This window comes from Neurospora tetrasperma, assembly GCF_000213175.1.
Source record: "Neurospora tetrasperma FGSC 2508 unplaced genomic scaffold NEUTE1scaffold_3, whole genome shotgun sequence".
Classification (NCBI taxonomy): Eukaryota; Fungi; Ascomycota; class Sordariomycetes; order Sordariales; family Sordariaceae; genus Neurospora; species Neurospora tetrasperma.
The window spans coordinates 503,952-520,302 of NW_009799101.1; the positions used below are offsets into that span (position 1 = coordinate 503,952).

At 51.9% G+C, this 16,351-nt stretch overlaps 5 protein-coding genes across 5 annotated transcripts; 2 read left to right on the plus strand and 3 right to left on the minus strand.

The window, feature by feature from the left end:
• Positions 1–650: 650 nt before the first annotated feature.
• Positions 651–2,267, minus strand: NEUTE1DRAFT_100276 (uncharacterized protein; the record flags this gene model as incomplete). Its single annotated transcript, XM_009852177.1, has 4 exons — positions 651–743; positions 948–1,189; positions 1,331–1,761; positions 2,191–2,267. The coding sequence occupies 4 exons, from the start codon at positions 2,265–2,267 to the stop codon at positions 651–653; spliced, it is 843 nt and encodes a 280-aa protein (XP_009850479.1).
• A 501-nt stretch (positions 2,268–2,768) lies between these two features.
• NEUTE1DRAFT_121793 (uncharacterized protein) lies at positions 2,769–4,101 on the minus strand (the record flags this gene model as incomplete). Its single annotated transcript, XM_009852178.1, has 3 exons — positions 2,769–3,233; positions 3,444–3,813; positions 3,949–4,101. 3 exons carry the CDS (start codon positions 4,010–4,012, stop codon positions 3,032–3,034), a joined length of 636 nt encoding a protein of 211 aa, XP_009850480.1.
• A 1,099-nt stretch (positions 4,102–5,200) lies between these two features.
• On the minus strand, positions 5,201–6,297 carry NEUTE1DRAFT_100278 (uncharacterized protein; the record flags this gene model as incomplete). The annotated part of the gene is made up of 3 exons (XM_009852179.1): positions 5,201–5,302; positions 5,424–5,976; positions 6,038–6,297. 3 exons carry the CDS (start codon positions 6,295–6,297, stop codon positions 5,201–5,203), a joined length of 915 nt encoding a protein of 304 aa, XP_009850481.1.
• A 3,346-nt stretch (positions 6,298–9,643) lies between these two features.
• On the plus strand, positions 9,644–10,992 carry NEUTE1DRAFT_80830 (uncharacterized protein; the record flags this gene model as incomplete). Its single annotated transcript, XM_009852180.1, has 2 exons — positions 9,644–10,044; positions 10,172–10,992. 2 exons carry the CDS (start codon positions 9,704–9,706, stop codon positions 10,767–10,769), a joined length of 939 nt encoding a protein of 312 aa, XP_009850482.1.
• An 838-nt stretch (positions 10,993–11,830) lies between these two features.
• Positions 11,831–15,447, plus strand: NEUTE1DRAFT_145984 (sorting nexin mvp-1; the record flags this gene model as incomplete). The annotated part of the gene is made up of 5 exons (XM_009852181.1): positions 11,831–12,445; positions 12,969–13,811; positions 13,861–14,000; positions 14,057–14,650; positions 14,703–15,447. The coding sequence occupies 5 exons, from the start codon at positions 11,863–11,865 to the stop codon at positions 14,910–14,912; spliced, it is 2,370 nt and encodes a 789-aa protein (XP_009850483.1).
• Positions 15,448–16,351: the final 904 nt, after the last annotated feature.

The following is a 16,351-nucleotide window of genomic DNA, read 5'->3' on the forward strand; positions in this document are numbered from 1 at the left end:
GGTGTAAAGAAAGCTGAGATATCCAAAGAACGCTGACAGACCGTCAGCGAATGGAAAGTAAGTTTGTCGCTCGGAGGGTCCAAAGGAGGTTTGGGGCTTGGCTAAGTCTGAGGACTGGGAGGATGATAAAAGTTGTTGAAGAGAGGAAACGAAAGCTTCGGGGAACAGTCTCAATGATGGGTTCATTTAACCAACATCATTCACGCGCCGTGCCTTCCAAAAATTATGAGGAAGGCTCTGCCGTCATCGTTGTTTCCAGTCGAGGTAGTAGGGAAACAGAAAAGATTAAAAGGCGACAGCTGGCCAGGCCAGGCGCCAGCTACGAGGAAAGATTCATCCTTGAACAGCTCTTCCCCATCGCCGTGTTCACCCGGCCAGTAACTACGCGAATTGATGCCACCTTCCGTTGCAACTCAAGCCGGACTTGCATTATCATCGTTGTTTTCAAGAAGCAAAGCAATAACTGACAACTTATTTAAAGACGCCAATTTCGCATCAGTCTGCCATATGCATTAGAGAATGTTCAATGGGACAGAGGCAAGCGGAAAAGACAAAATGCAAAGGTTCAATCTAGTGAATTCCTGTCATAATGTCATCGAATTATACCTAGGAAGCTAGAGTAACGTTTACCTCCAAGGTTGTATTCATCATCACAATCTGTCGTATCTACCGTATCTATCCTCTCGCCTGACGTTAACCATCGATCTCCGCAACATCGTCATCCGCTGCTCTTCGTATGTCTCCTACCACTGATTCTATCTGGATTTTCAGCTTGTTTCCTTCCAAACGGTTGCAATCCCCTCGGCAGCCACACTGCCATCATTCACCGAGTCCAGACCCCCACTGGGTGATGCGCGACTGGACATGTTCAACGACGGTATGAACATGTCGTCCGAGTCAGACCGTTTACCGGATCTAGGGCGCTTTGTCGAACTACTCCCTCTTACCGATGTAGTGCTTTCCTCTGCTGCCTCGGGCGACCTCAATCTTTTACCAGCTTCTGATCTCTTTGTGTTGCTTCTCGTTAAGCAACTCCCATTTCTCGTGTTGCTGGTGGCTGTCGCTTTCTCCAAGGCCTCGTCAGTTTTCTTTTCCGATTCCCGCTTCAGCTCCTCCAGTGTCCTTGTGCCGTTCTTCAGCTCCCGGCCCTCAAGCTCCCGCCTGCGGTTCTCGGCCTTAAGTCTGTGATCTTTATTCCCAGCGGCATCGTCGATTTATCTTTGGGGCTGTTGCTGCTCCTCACAGGCCCGCTTTCTGGACGTTCCTCAAGGTGTTCTTCTCCGTTTCCCATCCTTTCTCCGTTCCCAGTCCTTTCTTCTCTTCCTCCAACATGCTGAACGCTGCCTGCTTCCGGTGCCGCTCCTCTTTAACGCCTTGATTTCCTTGCGAAGCTTGTTTAACACTCGCAGCTGGTCTTTCCCTTCACGAACTTTGTTCGAGCGCTCTCTCCGCTTACTGTCCTCAACGTCCATCATACAAATCTGCTCCTTGAGTGCGTTCACTTCAACAGTCTTTTCCCGTACAAGCTCTTTCTGACAATCATTTTCTCGGCCAAGTTTCGCAATCTCGTGGCTTTGCGTTTGGTTCTCTGCCCTCAGTCGGTCCATTTCTGTCTCTACCAAGTCAAGGACCTCTTGTTGACTGGTGACATGCTGCTGCAGAGGTTCAACCTGTTGCTCCAGAACTGTAGCATAAGAGCGCCAAAAGTCAACGGCCCCCGGAACACCGACATCAGTATACCGCGTAAAGTCGGGGACTTGTCTGATTTCGCCATTCAAGTCGGCCAGGTCTTGCAATTTTACCTTGATCTGCTCCAAAAGTTGCGACTCCTTGTTCATGTCAGATGTTGCCTCTTGGTGGTGCCCGCCAACATCTGTCACCGGATCCGTGTGGTGTGTCTGTGACTGGCAGATCTTCCGCCTCACTTCGTGCAGTTTCCGGTAGGATTGATCCAGTTCTAGAGTGATCCGAGTGTAGGCGGCCCCGACTATTTGGTCATATTGCTTTCGGCAGGCGTCATTGCTTAGGTAGTCCCAAATTTCTTTGAGCTGCTCGTAATATGGATCAGGAACGGCGACCAAGAAAAAACGATCTGGGGAGACACTTACATGCTGAAACTCCTCGGTTGCTTCCACGACGTTGTTGTTTCTGTCGGGGTGTTTTTGGAACGCAAGACGCCGAAAAGCCGACCTAAGGGCATTTGAGTCTGCGTGCGGACTGACGCCGAGGGTTGCGTAACACCGTAGACCTTTAGGTTCTGGGATCATGCTGAATGTTTGGTTGAGAATGCCAATATGAGATTGCTTGTTTTGGTGAGGAGAAAAAAACAACAGGAAGAAATGACTGAAAGGCTGGAGCTTCAAATGTGCGACAAGAATACGTTATTGGTGTCTGAGGTCACCCTCCTTGACGCACTTTGTAGTATTCAAGAAGTCACCAAAATTCAGGCCATTGTAGAATGTTGTGAAGAAGGTCCAGTGGAGAATGAGGAGGTATACAACTTTCGGCCAACTTTTGAAGCAAGTGACGGAGCATTTATACTAGAGGGTCGACGGGAATCAGAGAGGGTGTTTTGACTGAGAATATGACACATGGACCGATAGCTGGCAGCAATCCTCCCGTCCCTTGCATGGAGTAGGCTAGAGGTACTTATTGCAACTGCTCGTCCGTTACACACAGCGTATGCTAGATCCCCATCTCGCACACCGACCTGGGTTTCGGGATGTGGCTGATTCTGGCATGCTCGTTTAAGAAGACTCGGTATTACATGGAGACTACTCGAACCTCTCCCAGAACCCAAATCGGATAGCACCCAAGTCACATCCATGCCATTGCCATTTGCTAAATTCACAACTCGCAAACCAGGCTCTGCAAAATTAGTCCGAAACCCAGTCTCATGAGGCCCAACACCTCAGTCCATAATTGCCATCAACTTCCATCTCCTGTTTGCCTGGAGGTATTACCCTGAGGTAAGTACAATTACACGTTCATTCATACAGCGAATCCAAGAGACCGCACTTTCTCCCTTCCTTCAGAAAATGGCCTTTTGCCCGCGAAACGATGTCTTTCCAAACACCGTCTCCATCTTCCAGTCCGAGTGCAACCCGCTCTTAGTGATTTTAGCCAACCTCACTGCCCAAACAAAGTCATCCGTCTGACTCGTTCCCCACGTCGTCTGCCTCGTCATGTTCCTCTTGACCCCCGGCCCAGCCTCAACGATAAGCGGCACTTCCCTATTATCAGAAAAAATGTCCCCATTAGCGCATCACATTCAATGCACGCAATCGATGTGCTTCCCGCCGCCCCTTCCCAAACCCGACAACGCACTCATCATCATCTAGATACAGAGAATCCGACGGGACTAACCCGACGACAGGACTCGCGACGAACTCTCGGGACTTTCCGGGTGCTGGCTGCGGTTCAGCGAAAGGGATGGAACTTACACTGTAACCTCCACCGAAAACTCCTTCCCCGTCTTCTTCTCCTTCGTCTTCCTGCCCCCTCCCCTCGCCACAATGATGCCTGTAATCATGTACACCTCCCACCTGCCCATCATCATCATGCTCTTGTTCTTTGCAATCCACCGCTTCACCTCTTCCCGCTCAATACATTTCTGCACATAACTCCTCGTCGGCTGCATAATGTACCTCTCCAGCCGGTCGAATTCCCAGTAATTGGCTACGCTCTTGCTGAAGGCCCCTCCCAAACCGACGCCCAGGTCCACAAAGGGGACACCAGCCGCGGCGAGGGGGATGGGGACTTTGCCTCTTAGCGAGAGCGAGTACTCGTGGGAGTGGTCCCACTTGAAGTCTTCTATTATGGTGGGACCGTGGATGTCCATGGTGGGTGGGAAGGGCTCGATGGCATCAGCGTTGATGATTTAGTCGAGATGGTTGAGGGAGGGGATGAGATGGCCTAGGGAGGCGGGGGAGATGGGGTGGCCGGAACGCATGCTGTCGAGGGAAGGCGGTGGGAAGTGTGCGTTGTTGAGGGTGAACCAGCATTTATCCATGGTGAAAACTGAAGATGTTGGGTATTATATGTAATTATCAAAAGAACCAGATACAATGATGAGGTGTGAAGCTGATCTAATGGAAAGCGATAAGGGATGGTGAACACAGCACTTGCGATGAGCTATGGCATGGACATCGCATATTTAAGCATAAAGACTACCTCTAAACATCATGAACATGATCGTCATCATCCTGAAACTCACCCCGGTGGCGATTTGGGTCTCAACGGCCTCCCAAAATAGGCGCGCTTATAGCGGAGATCCCAAAGCCAATGGTGTTGAAGTTCAAGGATACTAGCCGCCAAAGGAAACATCGCGATTGGGGTATCCAGACTCTCGGTACCAGCGTTACATCCACCACCCACCTCTATTCCGTTCCTCTTCACTTCACCTCCCCGTCTCCCACATCTTAGTCTTCCCATCGTTCCAAAGCGCAGTTGAGACCTGTTGCCTAGTATTAGGCTGACTGCGTGCTTCACCAGACATGAATTTTGGGGCCACTCTCATTAGGCCTAGGTTGTCATGGTCTGAGTTGGGCATGATGGACGGCATACAGACTGGTTATCACGAAAACGAGACCGAGTTCTGAGGTTGACCGATGTTGAGGTCTGCACTGTGGGCAAAAAAATTAGCGGTACGTAGTGTCGCATAAAATCTCGTATGATGTTTTTCTACGAACGACACCATCAAGACTGATGATCAGCCAAGCCCCTAGATGTATAAGCACAGCGCATTTGTGTTGTCGTCAAAAGTCTATGAATGCTGGCTCTCTTTTGTTCTTCTGTTTCGCCAAGTTACATTCGATGTAGCGCTCAAGCGCCCGACTAGAATGCCGTAGTAGAGAGTTCTCTGATACTGCCCCAGGACCTCAGTTTTTAGGCCTACGCCGCCTGTCGTACGGAAGCCTGAAGAATGGAGTTGAATGATAATGTCTCCCAAGTTCTGCGGAAGCTTTTGGATGTACTCTTTTTCCCCCATTCCAATGATAATGTCTCCCAAGTTCTGTGGAAGCTGTTGGATGTACTCTTTCTCCCCCATTCCACTCAATTTCTTCGAAGCCGCTTTCCTCATCGCTTTTTTCGTCTGTTCTTTCGTCGCTTTTCTCGGCTTCTCTTTCTCTGGCCTCCCAAGCTTCTTTCAAATGTTCCAATGGTACAAGCAACTGGTTGTAAATTTCTATATCAATTTCTATGCCCTCGCGCCCCTCAAATACCTCATCGTTGAAGCATCTTTCCACGACTTTGCATATGGGCTGCAGTTCTCCAGAGAGGTGTTCGAGAATGCCGGTATCTAGGGAGTGACAGAGAGCTGTTTCTCCGATTCTAGTCACCGTGCCATTCTGAAAGAATTCGGGATGTTGGCTGCTTAACTCCGCCATGGGCATGTTTAACCAAATCTGCAGGAGCAATACCCCGAGCGCTTTGATCTCCGGAAATTTAGGCGCTGGGATATCGGGAACTTTTGGGCCCTCCAAAGACTGCGCCCTCAAAAGAGAAGTCAGGATTGATATGTCGTCTTCCGTGGGATCTGGAACGGATATCATAGGCATGCGGGTGACTATGGATACAGATTCATGGCCGTTTTCATGTTCCTTGCAGACCATGAATTCAATGGTGTCTTCTGTCCACGGCCTTGGCATCATGCTTGTTTTATAAAATAAGCTGAGGGCTTCCGTAAGAGCGTACGAGATATCAAGTCGAGACTTTGCATTACCGAGTTCGTAGCCAGGGTCTCCAGGGCTCAGCGACAGGTAATAGGCAAGGGTTTTGGTCCGGATAAGCGACGTAGGGTACATCGAAGCTCCCTCGCCATCGGCATCGTCAGCGGCAAGTATGTTTCGAAATTCTTGTAATATAAATTGGCGACTCGGCCTTTCCTCATCTTCTTGGCTCGGGAGACGGAAAGACGATGCGGCATCATATGTGTCGATGTTGCTCGGTTCCAGCTCAAGGATACGAGAAACCCTGTTTGACCATCAGCACGGGCCTGGCAAATTAATGTGTTTTACTATTTGGAATCACTTACAGGTCGGAAGTGATAAATACCTCAAGGCATCGCCATTGCCATCGGTACCCGTCACAAAATAGGAGATTGAATTCGGTTACAGTCTTGAGGTGTTGACGACACCACCTCAGACAAAGCTTTGGAGTCCAATTTTTTGAGCCGAAGTAATCCTGGAGGCTGGAGAGCATGTATCTGATGATTTCAACATGTACCAGAAAATCGGTCTTACGCTTCTCCATTAACCGCTTCTTTGCTGCCGGTATGAGGCTTTGTGCCGGCATTGTGACGAATCAAGTGACACTCTAGTTCGTTGAGGATAGAACACAATATCTGAAGGAGGTTGGGCCTGTTTCTTGGATGTTATCGTACGATGATGAGCTGGAGGTCTGAAAAAAGGTAGCGAAGAGATTTAGATAGCGTAGCGATGAATGTGTTTCGAGAACACCTCGGAAGTGATACTGTTATCCTTGGACTTGTTCTACTAAGCTTTTGATGGTCCAACACTCCAAGAGGCAAAGAAATGACAGTAAATGGGGGATTGTTGGATAGTAGTGTTGAGCTGGAGAGATTGAATTGAGTAGGAACAGAGGGGAGCTAGCAACGAAGGAGAATGAAGAATAACTTGCAAAGTCGGAAAGAATACAGCGACATCGAACAAGGCCGGCTACAACTTCCAAGGAGGTCGTCGTGCCAATCTGGTGATTGTCATAACGCTCAAGTCCGAGTGCAAGGGGTAGGTATGTGCAGGGTGGAAGTTGCAACTTCCTGTAAAAGATGTTGACAGTTCAGCGTTCCTTATCACAAGGGGGTGAGGATGTTGTGGCACCCCAAGGCGGGAGCCGTCGTGAAATAGTGGAGTGGTTCGTTCAATGGCGCAGCCCGGTCCCAATCATCGAGGTCAAGAATACAAATCAGTTGCTGCACGCCCCAAAGACGATCCTAGCGGGAATCGATGATCATCTTAATCTATTAGACAGGAAAGAGCCGCTCACTAGCATAAGGTTGCGATATTCCCTGAGTGTGTCCACTTTGCGGTGGTGTTGTGTCTGGGCTTCTTCGAATGACCGATGAGTCCGGAAAGACATTGGCAACCTTTGAGAATTGAGCCCACGAACTCACGCAATGACAGGAAGTGAAGGAACATTAAACCTAGAGGTACCTAACCGTTGCACCATGTTGCCGCCGCTGAATGTGGTGACTGTTAGTCCGGGAAAGCGCACCTACAAACCCCAGTGATGAGGGGTTGAGGGCAAGATTGGGGTCTGTTGGTGGCCTGGAAGGATATGGTAGCGGGGAAAGAAGGCGCGTCAAGAAGTCAGCTGTTGGCAGGCAAGCACGAGAAGACACCTGCATGAACCCCCATTTCGAGATCATCGATGAATGACCGGATCTGCTAGAGGGAAGGGGACAACACGCTGGGACAAAAGAAAGGACATACCTCTTTTTCGTAAACCACTATCGAACGGAGCTGGTGCCAAGAACATGCGACATGGCAACTCCTGGTGAGAATACAAATCCCAACTCACACGAAGTTGGGAACATTGCCACAGCTGAGCCGCTTCATGTTCAGATCAAGCAAGACAACTTAAGAAGAAGATGCTATGTGCCGCAGCGGGAAGAGAAAGTTGGGTCACAGGTTCAAAATCGACATAATCTATTGATGGCGACCTACAAGTTGATGTTATGATCCCGTGAAATTCGGACAGTTGCTGAGGACACTTGGGAGATGTCAAGGAAAGTATGTCGCACCTCATTCGCCGTACAAAGAAGGCGAGTTGCGTAGACAGTTGGCATTGAGAACGAAGGCAGTCAGGAGAGATATTGATGTGGACATCATGAAAATCCATAGAGACAACGACGTTTGAAGACATGAATCAAGACCAAAGAAAGAACCGTAAACACATGTAACGTGAATGAAAATTATGGCGTTTAAGTCGTAACTGAATTGACCCAATTGCTTTCCTAACAGGAAGGTGCTGTCCATGGGGGGTGAGGGCTTCACTTGTACACAAATACGATCAGGTCGCTGCCGCAAACATGCCGACCACATCCATTGGATCTTTCCCGCTCGCAAACGAATCCATTTATCAACCCCAAAACGCAATGCAGAAATTGCAAAGACCACATTTTTGAGGCCCTGAGAGGCTGTCCAATTGAACAAAAAGAGCAAAAGCTCGGTCGCCCAGGTAAGTTTGTAGAACGAACGACAATATCCCAGCTGCAGACCTACGAAAAAGCCACGCATTTTCATCAATGGGAACCACTGTGCCATAAGATCACAGAGTCCCGTTATGCTAGAGGGATCAGTTACGGGACCTCATATGGTACCTGCAGGCCACAGCAGAGGGTAAGTTTGTGGCCTGGGCGGGAAGGGATCTTGTCAGTCGATGTTCGGTGAAGGGCGTGCCGACCGGTTGCCGGTGGCAGGAGCGGTGGCAGGTACCTGGCGCGTGGTTCGGGCTTGGGACTGACATTCCATGCTTGGAATTAAGACAGACTTGAGTGAAAAACCATTCCGGAGCGGCGCTTCCCGCTCTGTGCTTGACTTGGAAAGTTCCATCACAATCGGTTATGTTTATCCTGCGAAATGACTGCACGCTGTCCCTTGCTCTGTTCTGCAGTAAACGTTAGTGTCTGACAGCGAAGAAGGGTTAACGGTTACATTTTTTGCATCAGCCATACAACCACCTTCAGTAAATCAAAGTAACATTCAGGCAATTCCAGCGTCTTTGTCACTCATACCATTCTCAACACTCCCGAACCCCACCAGCTCGATTGGCTCAGGGCTGACACAGAACCCCCTTCTACACGCCCTACTTCAAGACTTCTGTGTAGTTCTAGCGTAGGTCGCAGTTGAGACCCATCCATCATAGGTTTTTAGTATCAACTGCTCTTGGCTGCCTGTTTCGCGTTGCTCTCAAAGGCAATACTTCGAGCATCCCAAAGTTGTACTTGCACAATATTTTCTCAACGCACCTCCAATGGCCACGAGACACTCAAATAGTGATCATTCCGACTGGGTGGAAAAATTCCCCAAACTCACATCAGGAGTTCTTCAGCCTGTTGAGTAGCAATACACTCACTCTTAGGGACCTTCACCGCACTGAACCTTTGACATGTTCTTGCATATCCCGTGTAAGTGATATCGAACATGGATATTTTGGAGCATCACGGTCCCTTGGCGAAGGACGTCGGATGTGGACCAGGTTGCTGACTCAGCCGCCCATCGGGCAATTGACCGGGCTCGTCGTGGACAAAATAGGTGAGATCTTTGACATTCTACCTTGGGTATACTCCCACTACGTATCCAAGCGTCTCTGTAACACCTCTGGTCTTAAGTTCTAAGTAATTTGTGAATGAAAATACACAAATAGGACTCTAGCCGCTATCGTTCCGAAGTATCATAATCCCTTTCACAATCTTACAACAGCCTTTTCTTTCATCTTGACGAGCGGTAGTGGACTGGTTTACCTAGCCCGTTGGCTGGTCTCACTTATTTTGTCTCCGACGAGCCGGGACCAAAGAGGGCGCACGGTCCACCCCCGCGACGCAGGCGGTCGGAATTTGGCTGGGCGCGGGTCCTGAACTTTTGTTTTTGGGGAAGGAAAGTGCCGTTGCCGTGAGGAACGGAATCCGGAAGACTGCCCGACCCAGAGCCAACCCACTCCCGTGTCCTCCGCCTCCGACATGCCTCCCAGGTTACCGCTCGCCCAGGCGGCGCGATGCTGCCAGGCCTCCCTCACAGCCCGCCCTTCGGTCCCAGCCTCGTCGCCGACGTCGTCCCTCATTTCGCTCTTTGCTGCCCTCTCCGTCCAGACCAGGAGCGCATCCATCCTCGCCAGCCTGTCCGACAACCGGGGCGCCTACCACAAGCGCATTCGCAAGGGTCGCGGTCCCTCGTCCGGCTATGGCAAGACTGCCGGTCGCGGTACCAAGGGTCAGAAGGCCCACGGTCATGTCAAGCCATGGTTCCAGGGTGGTCAGACGCCCTTGATCGTCTCTCACGGCCGCAAGGGTTTTGTCAACCAGTACGCCGCCCCGACTTCCCTACCTCTCTTGCTATGCGCCATGTCCAACAACTCTCCAATATGCTGTCCGATACGAGTTATACCTACCAGATACTTGCAAGAGACTAAACATTTGTGTCTATCATAGGTTCGCTGCCGACATGTCCGAGCTTAACCTCGAAAAGCTTCAGGAATGGATCGAAGCCGGCCGTATCGACCCCACGAAGCCTATTACCCCCAAGGAGATCATCAAGTCCGGCATCATTGGCAGCAGCATCAAGGACGGCATCAAGCTTCTCGGCCGCGGCAAGGAGAGCTTCAAGATCCCCGTCACCATCACCGTGTCGCGCGCGTCCGCCTCTGCCATCGAGGCCATCGAGGCTGCCGGCGGCAAGATCGCCACCCGATTCTACACCAAGGAATCGCTCAAGCGTCTGGTAGAGGGCAAGTCTCTTCATACCGACAAGCCGCTGCCGGTGGGCAAGGAGCACGTGGAGGAGATCCTGGCGCAGGCGCGATCGCTCAAGAAGAAGTACTACCGCTTGCCGGACCCGACCAGCCGTTGGGATATCGAGTACTACAGAGACCCGGCGCATAGGGGCTACCTCAGCCACCAGCTTGCGCCTGGCGAGTCGCCCAGTTTGTACTTCAAGGTACCGACGGGCGGCGAGAAGGTCAAGGTGGTCAGGGCCGACAAGGTCAAGGCCAGCAAGACTGGGGATGTGGCGTCGGAGAAGCTCTTCTAATGAACACGAACATTGCCTGGGATGGCGGTCCTTCCAAAACTCGTTGTTGCGCTCTTCCTCCTTGTTGTATGATAGGTACTGGGCCCGTTCATGGCTCTGTACTTTGTGTTGTATTATTATCATCCGCGTATTGTCAGTCCAGCGTCTTGCCCCTCGGATCAGTTATATTTGGGTCCTTGTACATCATACAGGTCTCACCTACGGAGTGGATTCCCACATGCGGCCACACTCCACTTGCTGACAACGCAGGTGAATCATGAAACTCTCTTGGTTGACGTCTTCCTGCTTTTGCGATCCATCGTAGTCCGAAAATCGACTTTATAAAGTAAATACCACTTGGCTGCGTGGTGACATGGTCCAAACGACGGATCTCGAAGACTTGCTGTCTCGTACCTGGCAGTCGGAAGAACAGCCATTGGCCAGTGACATGTGTCAATCCCGCAAGCTACCCCCGGTCAAGTCCCGATCCTGGGTGGTTCATTCCAGGTTCCTTCCAGCTTCCACAGGGGGAACCGTCCACTGAAGCCACTGTATGCAGCCCTCCCGAACGGGATTGTGTCAGCCTTGGAGTCGGCGCGTGCCCTCCACTCTGCCCGCCGCGGCGTCATCATTGATGCATCTTGACTTTTCTTTCCTCGAGAGGGAGGGACCAAATCTTGTCGTTGTCAACATCACGACCTGCTTCAACTTTTTTCTTCGTTTTGTGTTTCTTTTTCTTCTTCTTCTTCTGGCTGAGGTTGCCATAATCTCATCATTAACTTGTTCACTCTTTGGTTCTTCCATCTTCAGCCCTGGCCCATTGGGGTTGTTCCTTGCAGTGCCAATCCTGAGCTTACATACCTACGTCTACACTACCAGTGGCGGTACCTACATCCAACAGCCCTCCGTTGCATCCAGATTACGAGTCGCATTGCGACGCTGCTAGTGAGATTCTCTGCGCCGACTGTTGCAGAAACCGAGCCTTGCAGAGTGGCCTCACCTTTTGCTTTAACCTCGCCTTGCGCCGAACATCTTCACTCCTCCAACCGACTTACACCTTGAACCTACCTACCTTGGGTTGTCCGCCCTTCAAGCTCCAGCCAGCCAGCACAACATGTCGCTCTTTGGCAGCTCCCCTCCCGACGACGGCTCGGCCGCCCTCAACCCAGCCAAGATCGCCAACAGCAGCCGCTCGACCCTCTTCGATAACGAGGCGCCTACCACTCGCTCCGGCAGTGCGCTATTCGCCGACGATGACCACGATTCGCCCTGGGACATGCCCACCCCGCGCAAGCAGCGCAGCCGCGCCGATCTGATCCGCAACCTCCTCCCCTCGGGCGACGTTCCCGAGAGCTATATCGAGACGTTCGACGCAGTAGTCCGTACAGAGAACAGGAGCACAAATGGGCGGATCACAGCCGGGGGGGTTGCGCGGACGCTGGCAGCGGCCAAGCTTGGCGCCGATGACCAGGCGCGCATAATGGGTATCATCGCCCCTGCTTCGGCCTCCGCTACAGGCGCTGGTGGTGGGGGTGATGGTGCCCATGGTGGGGAGGCTAACAGCTCCGCTGCTGCTGCTGCTGCTGCTGGCTTGGGGGACTTGGGCAGGAACGAGTTCAACGTCTTGCTGGCCTTGATTGGCCTTGTCCAAGAAGGGGAGGTCGCCAGCTTGGATGGCGTGGATGAACGTCGACGAAGTAAGTTTTTTCTTTGATTCCTGTTTTTTATTTTTGTTTCTTTCCCTTCTGCCGGCATTGTCCGATCCTGCTCTTCGGTTGTGTATTCTCTTCGGTCTACAATACGTTTCTGCCTGCAGTGCTTCGTCGCAACAAAGTGCCGGGGCGCCTTTACTTTTCCGGTTCTTCAGCCAGTTGCTGGCTGGTCATCCATCCCAACCCCCGTTGCAACCCAGACGAACCTCGAATGGCGGTCATATGTCAATCCCCCGTTTGTTGATTGATTGTTCCCGCCGACTCCGTTAACCCTTTTGCTTGTCCGTCTTTTTTTCTTCGTGCTTTGCCGATACCACTGATATTGTGTCTTGCTTCTCAAATACACCATATTCTCCCCATCACATACATCATCTTCCTTCCATGTTAGTACACTGCTTCGCGCGCTCCGCAATCCGCAATCGCCTTGGTCAACGCCATCGGGGGTGGGTCCGTTAGTTCTTCAGTGTCATGGCAACTAAGCTAACCTCGTTGCGTAACCGCTATCCAGATCTTCCCCAGCCCAAACTACAAGGTCTTGTCAACGAGAACGTCCAGCCCGTGCTGCCGAATTTGTCTGAACTTGCTGCGAAACCTCCACAACGACCCGTCACACCACCAAAAGCCCCCACCTCGTCTCCTCCCAAGCAACAGCAGCAGCAGCAACACCAGCCGCCCACGCTGAGGAAGGTTTCAATGGAGTATCCCGAGGACCCGTGGAACGCGCCCGATCTTCACAAAGGCCACAACCATGGCCCATTAGAACACTCGACGGGACATAACGGCGCCGCCGACGTCCCTCGCTCGGTCGGTCCTGACTTGAACGGCAACGACGCTGTTTCATACAGTACGAGTCCCGAGGTGACGACCACCAGTAGTGCTTTGCCCGGTCGAACAACTTCCACTTTCACCACCAGCCAACCACCCTCGGGTCCAAGCTCAATTCACAATGTCGCCGAGTCAATTCAAGAAAGCAATGGCGCTTGGAACTACTTTCCCGGCAGCTCCTCGGGAGGAGGGTTCGGCGAGCCAGCAGACAATGCTATCACAGGTCCGTTTAGTGATAGTGGGGGACCTGGTCAGTCTGTCAGTGGTTCAGTCGGTGGTTCCAATCCCAACCGAAGCATTGGACATGTCAGGTCCGGAAGCAACGTGGAGGAGAATATCCTGGTGACGCTGATGCCAGAGAAGGAGGGCGTGTTCATGTTCCAGCACCACAACTACGAGGTCTCGAGCATACGACGTGGCAGTAAGGTCGTCCGACGATACAGCGACTTTGTATGGTTATTGGATTGCTTGCACAAGCGGTATCCGTTTAGGGTGCTGCCGCTGTTGCCGCCCAAGCGGGTTGCTTGTAAGTTGGAGATCATTTCGAAGGACATGGGCTACGCTAACAGAGACAGTCAATGGCAACCATTTGTCCAACGATGGAGCCTTTATCGAGAAGCGCCGCCGCGGGCTGGCTAGGTTCCTTAACGCTCTTGTGCGTCACCCGGTTCTGGGTCAGGAGCAGCTGGTGATTATGTTCTTGACAGTACCTACGGTATGTCTACCTCACACTTCGTGATTCCCACGCAGCTGCTAATGATCTGCTCTCAGGAACTGTCGGTCTGGCGCAAGCAAGCTACGATCTCTGTTCAGGACGAGTTCACCGGCCGCACACTACCACCCGGTCTCGAGGACTCGCTTCCCCCCACTTTAGAGGAGCTCTTTGCGCGCACCCGAGCCGGCGTCCGCCGCAGCGCTGAGCTCTATATCAGCACCTGCACCATCATGGACCGTCTCATCAAGCGCTCAGAAGGCGTAGCAGCCGACCACGCCAGGATGGCTGTCTCCCTGATCTCACTCACCGAGACCAGTGCCGATACCTACGCCACCGACCACAATGACGTGCCACTTCTCAACGACGGGCTGCAAGCCATGGGCCGACACTTACGTACCGCACAGACTTTGATGGAGGATGAAGCAAAGGCGTGGGAAGAGGGTGTTTTGGAGGACTTGAAGAGGCAGCGAGATGCGCTAGTCAGTCTGCGTGATATGTTTGACAGGAGAGATCGTCTCGACAAGGACAATATTCCCTTCCTGCAACGACGCATAGAGACAAATGAAGCGAAGTTGCAAGCGCTTAATGCAAAGCCAGAAGGGATGGTTAAGCCAGGGGAGAAGGAGAGGGTTGTAGAGGCGATCATCAAGGTATGTCTTTCTTTTCCATTTATCAATGCCACTCTACTAACACCTGAAATAGGACAAGGAATCCATTGTCACACAACACAACCGCTCAGTATTCGTCAAGGAATGCATAAGAGACGAGCTTCGATTTTTCCAGAACACGCAGTATAACGTGTCGAGACTGACGCAGGATTGGGCGCAGGAGCGGGTTAAGTACTCGGAGATGCTGGCGGACAACTGGCGAAGGTTGCTAGATGATCTGGAAGGCATGCCGCTTGGGGATTAGGTGAACTCTGAGAGGCATGGGCTTGGTCGGACCATCCGGGGTTGTGGTGGCCGCACTGTTCGTGGTCCAAGCAGAGGCAGCGACATGGGAAGCGGCAATACGATGAAGGTCAACAGGTCAAGCTATCGGCAATGGAGCTTCTACAGACCTGCAGGAATCGAAAACAACAGAAGTGGCACCGTCAACGACAGAGATGCCAGTCAAACAGGGAGGATTGTTTCTGCTGGTGGGGTGGTCCACTGGGCTTGACGGATATTGATGAGATTGATGACGAATTATGGACAAGGGAAAGAAGGTTACAGCTTCATGATGGGGATGGAAGGTTTGGGGATACCAGTTACCAGGCATGTGCAAAGATTGAGGGGGGTACGGTATGATCGGATGACGTTTGGTTTGGGGTTCTTCATGTATGACTTGTTATGTTACTCATGTTTATGGCGTTTGCATATGATTTGCTTTGTGTCAAGTTGAGCTGTATGTGTATGGTCTGTCTGTAGGGACTTTCTGTAGGAAGTTGAAGAGAGGTATGGACAACACCAGAGATGATGATGCAGCTTATACCACCCACGGAGGTATACTCGTTGGCTGTGATCTCTCTATCTACCTATGTATTTTGCAGAAGCCCAAGCCGATTCCGGGGTATTGGTCGGCCGTCTCAATCCAGTGATTCGTGCCAAGACCCGGAGGACACCACTGCCGCGGCGGCACTCGGACACACGAGCTGGCGGTACAGTAGCGGAAGAGTGTCGGGTGCACCGGCACTGCATGCTACCTCTATGGTCGCAGTGACTTCCCCCGCCATGACGTTTTCTCTTCAGCCTCACCTACCTAGCTGGACTCATAGCGCTGAATGGCCGTGGTGGTACTGTAGTGGGCTTTCCTTGGTACCTACGAACCTCCGCCGCGGGCCCCTCCGTCCCGCTTCCCTTCGCTGCGATGATTAGTAGTGGAGTGTCCGCCCTAAACCCCCGTCGCTCCCCTCCGCCTTCCCGATCTTTACCTATTTTGACAAGACGCAAGAAGGGACGAATCTAGGCAACGAACCTGCAAACCGAAATCAACGGCCACGGCACCTTCACGATTTGGCTACTTCGAGCTCAACCCACCCCTCGGCTCGTATCTGCGCGCAGTTATCAACACGCGACCCGTCCAACAGCGAGCGCTTCAAGCTTCATCCGTCTGCCACATCACCAGACCAACAAACAGCCGATCCCCCCTTATCGGCCTTTGCTGCCCTGCCCCGCGACGACTTTGGGCTCATAAACCGATCGAGATCACCTCACTCGTGCTCGAACAAGCGACAGCACCAAGCTCCCTCTTACCTTTGCAAGAGCGACATTTTATGTCTGTCAGACAACCACACACAACTAAGCCGAAATAACGCCCAACCCCGGTGGTTTCGCATTACGCCATAGTTTTCCCGGTCCCGTCTCTTTTCC